Below are 12,500 nucleotides of genomic sequence, written 5' to 3'. Positions count from 1 at the left end.
AGGGGCTGTTTTCTGAATACACTTGTGTGCTTTTTTTGCTCCCCTTTTTTTTCGCGTTAAAACAAAAGCTATAAAACCACACACACATAAAAAACCCGCGTCTAGCCGCTGGTGGAGCCCACAGGCTACGTCTGTGGAAGGTTTCTGTGCTAACGACGAGGCACTGACGCGCTCTGTCTTGTTGACGAAAACAGTGTCCTAGAATTTACTGACCACCGTGACCTGTTTGTGCCGAGCGTGTCAGACGGGGGGGGTGGACAATGACAGTTGTAGCCGGGAGAGCCGAGCTGAGCCCCACGGGGCGATTGAGTGGTCAGGGAGGGGGCCTCTCCGCAGGCTAAACAATGGGATTGTCATAAATGATAAGGCCGCCGAGTCCTGCGTGACCCTGATTACGCCGGGCAGAGGGTGCGTGCGCTGACCTGCCGCTCTCCGCGGGACAATGGCGGCCTCTCGGGCTGGACGCGTACGCCGGTGGTGCGGAGCGGATAACAATAGCAGAGTGCTGCGGGAGCCGCCGGACCCCACCGGACCCCACCGGACCCTACTGGCCCTGCTTCCGCTGAGCCCATTGATGTGTGGGCAGGCGCTGGACTGAGAGGCCAGCCAGAGAGCTGGGTGACCTGGGTCAGCCGTCTCCTGTGCGCGTGAGCCCATTGACGAACTGCGGGGAGGGCTGGAGGACTAGAGCCAGAGAGCCGAGGCTGCAGGGGTAAGCTGTCTCCTGTCCTCCCAGAGTCCTGCTTGGAACCCCATGATGGGGGGGTGGAGTGGATACAGGCTGTGGGGGACAGGCAGAGCAGTAGGAGGGGGACCTGGGTCTGTTTTCATGGCTGTGCTGTTTCTCCTCTGAGTCCCACTGATGGGTCTGGTGCAGGCTGATGGGCTACAGTAAGTGGAGAGATGAACAGAGAGCTGAATCTGCCTCCTCCCCTCAGCGCCACTCTGAGTCCTCCCTGTGATGGGGTGAACGCAGCAATCGGGGACAAGCACCGCACTGAGGGGAGAGCTGGATGTGTTGGACTGAACTGGACTGCACTGGACTGCACTGTCCTCTCTCTCTGCTCTGAGCCCCCATGTTGATGGGCTGAACGCAGTCTCTCTCCCTCTTTCTATCTCTCTCTCCCTCCCTCTCCCTCCTTCTCTCTCTCTCTCTCCCCCCTCTCTCTCTCTCTTTCTATCCCTCCATCCCTCTACCTCCCTGTGATGGGGTGAACGCAGCAATCGGGGACAAGCACTAAGGGGAGAGCTGGATGTGTTGCACTGGACTGGACTGAACTGGCTGTCCTCTCTCTCTGCTCTGAGCCCCCCATGTTGATGGGCTGAACGCAGTCTGAAGGGGACAGGCAGAACACCAGGGGAGAGAGACGGGTTTGCTGGACCGGGCTGTCTCCTCTGCTCTCCGCAACTGCCGAGCCAAATGATGGGGTAGATGCTGACCGGAGGACCGGGCAGTCTCTCCTATTCCACTCTGCTGAGTGGATGATTCGCTCAGCTGGTATTCAGGCCACAGGGATGGACAGGGGTGTAGCCTGCACTCAACCTTCACTGTGTAGCCTCCACCGCCACAGCAGACTGCCTGTTTATGTTGTGGTAGCTTTAGCAAAATCAATCACCCTCTGACAGCCTGTACACAGCACTTTCCATGCATATTAATGTCAATTAAAGTACTTGCTGTGTTTGTCCTGCTCCACTAAACAACATCATCTACATTTAACAAGTGTAAATAGTATAAATGCAATTAGAACCAGCACTACACAGCACTGCATTTGATGCTGCAGACAGGCCTACGTGCAGTACATGCACAGACACACAAAACATACTCACACCCACACACCCACACGCATACGCACACATGCACACACCCACTCACTCATCCACCCACCCACACACACACACACACACACACACACAGACCCAGAAACACACACTAAGCAAGAGGACTCAAGAGGTCCACCCATTCGGTCTCTAGTCTTTAATCCCGCTGTGCTAAACACAACCCCCAAAACACAAGCCTCTAATTCCCTCAGTCACCTTGGGGGGAAAAAAGCACCACAACCCAAACAAAATGGCATCCCATAGCGCAACACAGCACAAGGCAGCGTGGGGCAGAGCAGAGCCCAGGGTAAAGCTGACCACAGCAGGATAAACTCTGGTGTGTGTGTGTGAGAGAGAGAGTGTGTGTGTGTGTGTGTGTGTGTGTGTGTGTGTGTGTGTGTGTGTGTGTGAGTGTGTGTGCGCCTGCAGACGTCCCTGGGCGTAATTAAGACGTTAACTCTGACGGGAGACTCCGGTTTCATGAGCTGGAGTTCATGAGTCCACAGCAGAGAGCAGCACAGCAAGTGAACACGCTGTTCTCCATTCGCCACAGCTGATGGGAAGAGAACACCATATCCTCCACACAAACCCAAGAGCCACGAAGCACACAAGTGTGTGTGTGTGTGTATGTCTATGTGTGTGTGTGTGTGTGTGTGGGGGGGGTGAAATGGACTTAATGTGACCATGTGTGGGTGTGCACATCTGCACACATACAACGTGTGTGTTTGCGTATGAGTAGGCGTGCACTTTTCATGGGATGTGTGTGTGTGTGCTTGCATGTGTGTATGTGTGCTTGCACGTGTGTGTTTGAGTGTGTGCTCGGGTGCACATCTGTGTCCGCCTCTGGATGCCTGCATGTGTGTGTCGTAACGATGGCAGCTGACTGACACCCTGCCAGCCTTTACGAGACTCCGTTGGCGGCGATTTGACAGCCGCACCTTCTGCCCCCCCCCCCCCCCTCCTCCCCGGAATCCCCCCGCTGCCAAGCTCAACCAGCGGCAGGGTGAAGTGCAGGGACGTGCACACACACACACTCAAACACACACATACACACACACACAAACACACACACAACTGCTCCCATCCATTATTCATGGTGGTGGGGCCAGGAGTGTCTTAGCTGTTTGCGCTGAGAGCTGTCTGCAGCAGAGCTGTGGTGGTGTGTTATTTATTTAATACTGTGCGCTCCCATCACAAACTCACAGAGACAGCCCGGACGCCCGGGCTCCTCAGGCCCTCGCCAAGCGTGTTCCAGTGTGGGTGACCTACTCCCACACACACACACACACCGCCACACACACACCGCCACAACTCCGCGGAACGACCGCACGAGAAGCCCCTCGCTCGCTCGGCAGGAAGTCACCGTGACGTTTCTCGGACGGGCCCTGATTTCTCAAAACGATTACTCTGGCTTCACTCCGAGAAGCAAAACGTCTCTCTCTTTCTCTTTCTCTCTCTCTCTCGCTCTCAGCCCCTGTGATCCTCAGATCCTCCTCCTCCTCCTCTCCACCTGGATGCTGTTGAGACGAGCTCTCGCTCCGCTCGGCTCTCGCTACGCCTCCCCAGAGGACGGCGCTTCGTATCTGCACGGCTCAGACACCTGGGAGGGAGGGAGCCGATCACGGAGATATCAAAGGAGCTCGGGCGGGAGCGGCATGGATTAGTCATTCTAAGTGTTGGAGAGGAAAAACATCTCCCTTTCCCCCAACGCTGGAGCTTGGCTCTGAGAGGAACAACAACCTGTCTCTCGGTCTCTGTGGTGCTTACCTTGCCTCCTTTCTCCGCTCCGAAGAGCTTTCCACGCAAGCAGTGAGCAGAGATGAGAGAAAGAAGAAAACAGAGCAAAAACAAAAAAGAAAAGGAAAACAAGTGGGAGAAAGAGAGAGGGAGAGAGAGAAAACTTGTTTAGAGTGAAAATAGCACAGAGAAAGCCGAGGGGATAAAAGTGCAGGAAAAGTGGCCCTGCTGCTAAAAATAACAAAAAATGACAAACACATTCTTTGAGGAGGAAAGTGGAAATGTTAGTCAGCAAAGTGGGCGTAATTATTGGTATTTGTCCTCACTCTGTCCTTGATACTAATCATCATTATCTCTTAGAACTTTTCTCAAATACTGTGGCTCACAGTGATGATTCAGAGTGATTAGATGTGAAAACAAAATCTCAAAATGGGGAAAATAACACACAACTCTAAAACGTATGGCTCTGTCCTCTCAAGTCTCGGGAGTGTTACCTTGTCGACGCAGTCGTCGAAGAAGGCCAAGCTGGCATCTTTGTCGCTGACGAAAGAGCACTCCTCGATGAAGCGGATGAACATCTGGGTCTTGGTCATGAGCGAGTAGAACTTCTGGTGCGAGCGATCGCGGCTCTTCAGAAAGCCTGCGGAGATCAGACAGACGGTCAGCGCGAGGAGAGATAAGGGGGGGAGAGAGATGGGAGATAAGGCGGTCATCGAGAAGAGAGATAAGAGGAGGGGGTAGGAGATAAGCGGGTGAGAAGGGGGGGACATATGTTCTCGCACACAGACACACTGACGAGGCTGTGAACCTCATACCTCTGTAAACCTCTATAAATTCACCTGTCACTAGCAGGCCATCTATTTCTCTCTCTCCCCTCCGCGAGACAACATGAAAGGCCAGAGAATGTGTGAAAACTTAGCGGCTCGATATTTATCTTGCTCTGTCAGAAACCCTGACCGTCCGGGACCGAGGCTCCGATGTTACGCAAGACAGCCAGCGAGCCGGCGGACTCGTTCTTTCTGGGGGTGCTTATGTAAGAGGGAGCAGATGTGCTCTGAAATGTTCTATTAATCACAAAGGATTCTGCTGGACATGTCAGCCGAGCCTAATTTCCACTGGGGCCGCGCACAGAATGTGTGTGTGTGTGTGTGTGTGTGTGTGTGTGTGTGTGTGTGTGTCCAGTCCTGTCCAACTTGAGCCACACTCGGCGGGCGTCCTTCCAGACTCTGCCGTTCGGACCCAGCTGCGGGTCGACACCACTGCACTAATCACCGGCCCCCGGGAATTCCTGCTCGCCGGCCTCGGGCCAAACTAATGAAATGCCGCCGGATTAACGTGCGTTTTGTTCCACCACTGCCTCTCCGACGGTATTTCAGCGCTATGATGATGACTTTTAATCAATCCAGTCAGTCGGAGTGCTGAGACTTGCCAAGTAATTACCAGAACCTGCGTTTTCAATTTCAACACACAATTCATCATGTTAATAAATGAGCCTTTGACTAAATGAGTTTGCTACAGTGTCCTTATCAGTTAATGTCACACCATTTTTAATGCAGCACCAAATGTTCTGTTTCTAAAACACCACCGAGGTTGCCTAAGGGTAGAGCATGAGCAATCACAGCGAAGAGGAAGAGTGTTAAGTGTGTTTGGCCACGGTGTGTGTGTGTGTGTGTGTGTGTGTGTGTGTGTGTGTGGTGACGTCACCCACCCTGCAGGTCGAAGAGCGAGCTGGCGTCGGTGGCCTTCTCGGAGGGCGCCTCGGTGATGGGCAGCAGATAGGAGCGGTAGCCCTTGAGGATGGCCGCCATGAAGCGCAGGAAGGCCTCCTGGATCTCCAGCTCCAGGGTCTGCAGGCTCTTGCCCCCGCCGCCGCCGCCGGGATCACGCTCACTCATGGCCGGCTCCATCTGCCCGTCCTCCCGAGTCACCAGATCACCTTCGGGGAGGGAATGTGCAAGCACACACACGCACGCACGCACACACACACACGCATGCACACGCACACACACACGCACACGCACACACACATGCACACACACACACACACAAGCACACACACACACACACACACACACACACACACACACACACACACACACACACACACACACACACACACACACACACACACACACACACACGCACACACACACACACATACACACAGGAGTTACATAAGACACAAATTTACAGCCAGCCCTGCACGTGGCCATGAAGAGTATGAAATATGTAATCAGATACTCAGCAGGCCATAAAACATGTCTCGGTTAAAAAAAAAAAAAGAAGAAAAATAACTAAATTTTAAAAACAAAAAAAGAAACATTGTTACATAAGCACATAGAGGTGTTTTAGATAAGATGTCCCAGGAGTGTCTGCAGCTGGAGGGCAGGGGGGCCTGATAACACCCTGTCTTTTCACAGGAATTTTTAGGGGCCCTTATTCAATCCTGAGGCTGTCATCCTCTATATATCAGGTCACATGAAAGGTTAACTGTCAGATGGAGGAGAGCGTGTGTGTGTGTGTGTGTGTGTGTGTGTGTGTGTGTGTGTGAGAGAGAGAGAGAGATTAGTGGTGATTGTGTGTGAACACTTTCACCACTGCTGTGGTTTAGCGCCACACACATTCCTCCCCTCTGTCCCATCAATCAGTCCCTCAGCCCTGGTCAGATAGCATCTGCCCCCCCCCAATAGTCCCCCCCCCCCCCCCCAATGCGCTCCAGTACCGGGGCCCAAATGCCTCCTCCACCTCCGCACCGCAGCCAATCTCAAGCCTGATTGCCTTTCGCCTCCCCCCCCCCCTCGTTCGCCAGCCGTGAGCGTGAGGCTGGATAGCATCGGCGGCACAGTGACGCGGTCACGGCCCAGAAAACACACCGCGGAGGAAGCGAGAGAGAGGAGGCGGAGAGCAGACTCTGTGGATCTTGGCGCTCAGCGAGTTCAATAAGAGGGCTCTTGGTGTGCATGTGTGTGTGTGTGTGTGTGTGTGTGTGTGTGTTGGGGGGGGGGGTTCTCAGAGCTACATGTGTTTTGGTGGGGTGAGGAGGACCAGTGTTGGAGAGGACGTGGACACGTTTTTGGTTCTCGCTTACCGTCAGCCAGCTGCTGGTGGAGGCTGCTCAGAGCGTTGATCAAATGTTTGCAGGCTTTCCTCGGCAGGATCTTCCAGGTCAGCGATCGCCTGTCCTCTTTGCTGCAACACCACCCCCCAAGACACAATGCACACACACACACACACACACACAGACACACACACATGTTAGCCATTAGAGAGAGGGAGCTGGATTAAATGGCAAGGAGTAACTGGGGTGGAGGCCAACCGCATTGACATAGAGGACCAACAAACACGACTCCCTCTCCCTCTCCACCCTCCCTCCCTCTCTCCCTGGCGTATTCATCCCCTCACTCTTTCTTTCCCTCCCTCCATCCTTCCCTAGTCTATTCATCCCCCTCTTCCTTGTTGACCCTTGCAGCTTCTCCACGCTCACATTCCACAGCATCAGTTTACTGTCCACTGGGAAACTGCTTAGCTTATTGACATCAAGCTAATCCAAGTGAAATGTAGCTTTATTATCTCTCTCTCTCTCTCTCTCTCTCTCTCTCTCTCTGTCTCTCTCTCTCTACTCTGATCTTTTATAACCTTAAAGTCCTGAGTAAGGAAAGCAGAGCACTTTAACCCCCCTCCTAAACCTTCTGAAGAATGACATTTCAGTATGCTTAAGCTCAGGGAAAAAAAAGGGGGTCGGTGTCAAAGGTCAAAAGACACACTCCAGGGAGAGGGCAGCAATGCAGAGGTCGTGGGGGTCACTCACTGGGAGATGGTGTTGGTGTCCAGGTCCACGCAGCTCACGTCGGCCGGGGGTTCGTAGAGGTCGAAGTAGCGCGAGTCGACGCCCACGATGAAGGGGCACGGGGCGCTGAGGACGTCGGCCAGGGCGAGCGGGCACAGCGGGATGTACGGGCACGGCCAGTGGAACGGGAAGATCATCTGGGGGCACAGGAGGAAGAGGAGGAGGAGGAGGAGGAGGAGGGTTAGCCATCTACAGCCGTTAGCACTGCTTTTCACGACCCTATGGAGTTCAATCAGTAAACTCTACATGGCATCAGCTGATTGGCCTGGATGTGAAGAGGTGGGTTGGCTGAATGGTGCTAGCTCTGCATTGATGTTTTGGAAAATAAGCCCCCTTTCGCTGATTGGCCTGTTCTTACCGTGAGAACCATCACAAAACCAATCAATTTGCTGACTCCCTTCATTCTCAGCCAATGGCTCGGCGTGCCAACTGCGCAGCGTGGTACAGTATGTGTGCGTTCACATCGGCCAACTTCCTCCCCGCAACCCACTGCCCCACATCTGGGCTTGGTAGGAGGAGGTCTACCACTCAGCGTTCAGCGCACACACCGGCAGCCTCTTATCACATCGCCGGAGCAGTTGGCACTTGAAGCCAATCGAATTACGCCATTGTCATAACCAGCAATAATTCTGTTTAATACATCGGGAGGGTTGCTCTGATGGAAATCGGATAAGTCCGATACCCCTGAGATCATCACGATGGCGTGCCGCCTCGCAACACCAGGCTAGAGATGGAAGACAACAGGATGTTGTTTCAGCTTGCCATTCCTATCCCAGCTATTTCTCCCTTCTGTTTCATATCATACTCATATTAAACGGCTCAGATCCAGGTATGTTTACCGAGGCAGTCCCAAGATAAACAATAATAAACGCAGAGGAGAAAACAGGCTGTGTTTGCTTTTCGCTTCTGCACACTCATCACCTCCAGAGAACAGAGACACAGAGTCTGGTCTGGAGTGGGGGGATCAGTAATATGAGACGGACGGTGACTCAGGGATGAGTAATACCTCTGGCATTAAAGAAGTCGATATGAAAGACATCCACGTCCAGATCCACGGCTGACAAGGCTGCTGCTATTGATCCGCCAGGGCCATCAGTTCCGTATCTCTTTATTAAAGACTTTGTTGTCGTCTTTCTAAAGGACACCGGAGCACAACAGACTAGTGCGACAACACGGAACCGCCTGACAACAATGTCTATTGTCTGTCAATTGTATATAGTCTATACAGTATATTCTATTGTATAGGGAGTAGATGGTGTCTGTACTCCATGAATGACACCATCCTCAGCCAAAACCAAAGTCCTTTGTGTGTGTGCTAATTCACTTGAAGAAATCACCCTGATTGTGATTGGCACCCGAGTGACTGTCTTCCCCCGAACGGAGTCATTTACGCTCCTTCAGGCCACTGCCAACCTGCCTGCCCGAGCCGCAGACTGACCCGTCAGACTGGCAGTGATTGATTGATCGTCTGACGGGAACACTGGTCAGACACCTCCCTCGGTCCGCAGCCCTGGAGGAGGACAGGAGACACCTCCTCAGAGAGCGAGGAGAAGTCAAAGTCCACATGCTCCGTTGTCTGTGGAAGTTTTCACCAACATTCTGACCCTCAGGTCCTCCTCAGACTATCTACCTTATGTGCGGACTGTCCCGGGTTCACCTGTCCTGCACCTGGGCAGATCACACTGACCCCATCTGTGAAGGACAACATTGAGTGATTTCCCCTGGGCTGTCCGGAGGCGCGCGGAAACTCACCGAGACCAGGGCCTCGGCCACGCTGGTCAGCACGGCCGGACGGAGCGAGTGCAGCAGGATCTTGTGCTCGGTGACGGCCAGGACCAGCAGGCTGGCGGCGTTCTTGGGGCCCAGGTTCAACAGCAGCGTGGACAGACGACCTCCACTACAGCCCAGAGAGAAATAAACACAGGCCTCAGTCTGTGTGTGTGTGTGTGTCTGTGTCTGTGTCTGTATCTGTGGTGTGTGTGTGTGTGTGTGTGTGTCTGTGTGTGTGTGTGTGTGTGTGTGTGTGTGTGTGTGTGTGTGTGTGTGTGTGTGTGTGTGTGTGTGTGTGTGTGTGTGTCTGTGGTGTGTGTGTGTGTGTGTGTGTGTGTGTGTGTTTATTTGGATTCAATTACATGCTATTTATTTACATAGCATTAGGTGGACTGAGGAATGCTATTTGTAGAGTAAATGCAAAGAATGCAAGCTATTTAAGAGCTTCTGCACAGCCATTTAACACGGCATAAGGCCCTGGCACGAGAACAAAGATCTCTAACAGTTAGTCCACACTTCAAACAACAGCCTGATGCTTGACATTTGAGTATGATAAGATATGAAACTAATGGATGCCTAAGTGATGGTGATCTCACTGTGTCTGAAGCCGTGCTGTGTGAGTGAGTGATGTGTGTGTGTGTGTGTGTGTGTGTGTGTGTGTGTATATGTGTGTGTGTGTGTGTTTGTGTCTGTCTGTCTGTGTGAGTGTGTGTGTGCATGTGCCACTCGGTGTGATGTACCTCAAGGGCAGAGGAGAGGACACTGGCTGGCTCAGCATCAGGCTATCGTGTGGAGACAGCTGTGAAGAGCACACATACACACACACACACACACACACAAACACACACACACACGCGCGCGCGCACGCACACGCACACACACACACACACACAGACACACACACAGATAGATAGAGAGGGAGAGAAAGAGAGAGAGACAGTTACAAAGAGGAACGTTTCCCTAAATACCTAAATCAACAGTGCCGCTGCTGCCTGTGTGAATGAGGAACATAAATCATCCACATCTCCCAGGCAGCACTGGCTCTGGCCCCAACACCCCCACTGGGCACGCACTGCATCAGCAGGGACACCCAGGCCCACAGGCCCAGGGGCCCAGAGGAGAGGGGATGCGCCCCTGTGGTGGCTTATCCATCTTATTCCTTAAACCAGAAATCTGGTTTTCATCTTCCGTTCATTCCGTTTACATTAAAACGTTGTGCATTCTCAGTACGCTAACTGGATACAGTATGCTTCAACTTAGGTTTCTTTAGAAATGTTGACAATTCTGCCCTCAGCATGGATATACTACACGATATAAAATATAAAAGTTTACTTTTATATACGTTATGATATGTGAAGCACTGTCAACTGTCACGTTAAAATCCACACGGCGCAGCTTCGCCGGAAATAGAAAAAAGTTTTCTGAATACTGAGGTGCCATGGCGACACCCATTGTTGGCTAAAGTTGGGTTCAGACCAAAGATTCCCGACGAGACGAGACGAGCCGCGACGTTCTAAAACCTTACGACTGCGACGGCTTGCAGCGGCTTGCACCTACGTGCAACTTCTAATTCACACCGCTGCAACTCAGTCTTGTTGCGTCGGGAATCTTTGGTGTGAATTGGGCTTAAGGAATATCGTGGATACTGAGGCCTATTCAGCTGCTATCCAGCACCACTTCCAACAGAGGTACCAAGGCCCCAGTAATACTGAAACTGGGACAAGTGCAGAGACTGGTGAGCTGCCTGCCACAGAAAAGTGATGACAAGTCGTCATTAGGGATTTAACAAGATTACGAATGCAAATGAACTCTGGAAAACCTGTCTGAAGCCTGAAAGCGTATCATTCTCAGCCTATTAAACAGACATATGTATAATGCTGACAAGTTTATATTTCAAAAAGAGAGAGAGGTGGGATTTTTTGGGGGTTTACCTGAACCAGGATGCGAGGCCTTTGTGAGGAGGGGAAGGGCACTTTGTGCATGAAGTGGGAGATGTGCCTACGGAGAGAGAGAAGGGACAAACAGTGAGCATCAAAGCACTGAAAGACATCTGAGATACGCAAATGCAGCCCAGCTCTTCCACGGAGCCCTTTGATGACCCATCAGTGGCGGAGATACGTTACTCTTTGTTTTCAGTAAACATGGATGGCAGCCATCTTGAAAACATGTCAATTAGATTGCCACAGCCAAAAGTTAAATGTTAACATCAAAAATGCCAGCTGGATGCCAAAAATGTAAACCCCCCCTAAACCACTTGTTGTCAGTAGTCCCCCCTGAGCAGCGGAGCCACTCACTTCTCTATGGGGAGGATGTGCGGGCCGGAGATGGAGTATCGGTAGAGGAAGGTGAGGAAGCTGCGGAAGGCGTCGAAGAAGGGCCAGTGGGAGAGCAGGCAGATGCTCTTGTTGGTGTGGACGGTCATGGACGCGTCTGACCGCAGACCCCCGTCCTGCAGGCCCAGCTGCACACGCTGCCTCTCCGTCAGACCCTCCTCCGAGTAGGCCTCGTAGAACTGGATGGCTGCCCCATACACCTGCGGGCGCGCGCACACACACACACACACACACACACACACACACACACACACACACACACACATACACACACACACACACACACACACACACACTTGTTAGCAGTTAGAAACATCACATAAGCAGATGGGCACTCTCTTAAACTAATGTTCTACTCAAGGTGTCTCTCTGTTTAAAGGGGGATTTCCCTTACCCTATCACTTTTATAAAGCATACACACACACACACACACACACACACACACACAGATATATTGAAAGGCAAATGTCCCTTCAATTTATGCTGTGCAGTGAAACAGTAATGTGTTCATACATTGATGTTACAAAAAGCACAACAACCACTGAAAACTTTCACTTCAGACGCACAGTACACAAACTAAAACTGAACATTTATCACCGGGAGACAAGCAGAAGTGAATTCTCTGGGTGCATGGGCATGATAAACAAGATCCTGGGCTTTCTATCAAAGACTCATGTTTCAATAACACACACTGCTAACAGCAATGGCAACCTCCGCTGCTCGACATTCCATTGATAAGACCGATGTATCAGAGCCTAATACATTCCCTTAAAAGAATAATGTTGTTTCTGTTCCCCTAGTCCCTTTCAATCAAACCCAGAGAGTCAGATCTGAGGTATCAAGTGCTTCGACTGGCTGCTTTGAAGCTGTTCGCACCTAAATGAATAAATGATAAAACACTGCGGCACGATGAGTAGCCTGGAGATTGGCCCACTGTGAGTTGGGAGACTGGCAGAGCAGAGCGTGTGTGTGTGTGTGTGTGTGTGTGCACTGAC

At 52.0% G+C, this 12,500-nt stretch overlaps 1 protein-coding gene across 1 annotated transcript in view; it reads right to left on the bottom strand.

The window, feature by feature from the left end:
- dennd4a (DENN/MADD domain containing 4A) overlaps positions 1 to 12,500 on the bottom strand; it is a 54,984-nt gene that overhangs the window by 23,034 nt on the left and 19,450 nt on the right. Inside the window, exons 6-14 of the mRNA XM_062546712.1 lie at positions 11,467 to 11,705; positions 11,104 to 11,170; positions 9,913 to 9,971; positions 9,155 to 9,299; positions 7,364 to 7,539; positions 6,644 to 6,744; positions 5,264 to 5,491; positions 4,050 to 4,195; positions 3,586 to 3,612 (exon numbers count right to left, since the gene is read on the bottom strand). Of these exons, the coding sequence (XP_062402696.1) occupies positions 3,586 to 3,612; positions 4,050 to 4,195; positions 5,264 to 5,491; positions 6,644 to 6,744; positions 7,364 to 7,539; positions 9,155 to 9,299; positions 9,913 to 9,971; positions 11,104 to 11,170; positions 11,467 to 11,705 (1,188 nt within the window). The remainder of the gene's footprint in view (positions 1 to 3,585; positions 3,613 to 4,049; positions 4,196 to 5,263; positions 5,492 to 6,643; positions 6,745 to 7,363; positions 7,540 to 9,154; positions 9,300 to 9,912; positions 9,972 to 11,103; positions 11,171 to 11,466; positions 11,706 to 12,500) is intronic.

The sequence above is a fragment of the Sardina pilchardus genome, chromosome 10, assembly GCF_963854185.1.
Source record: "Sardina pilchardus chromosome 10, fSarPil1.1, whole genome shotgun sequence".
Taxonomy (NCBI): Eukaryota; Metazoa; Chordata; class Actinopteri; order Clupeiformes; family Clupeidae; genus Sardina; species Sardina pilchardus.
This window is presented reverse-complemented; position numbering and strand designations above follow the sequence as displayed.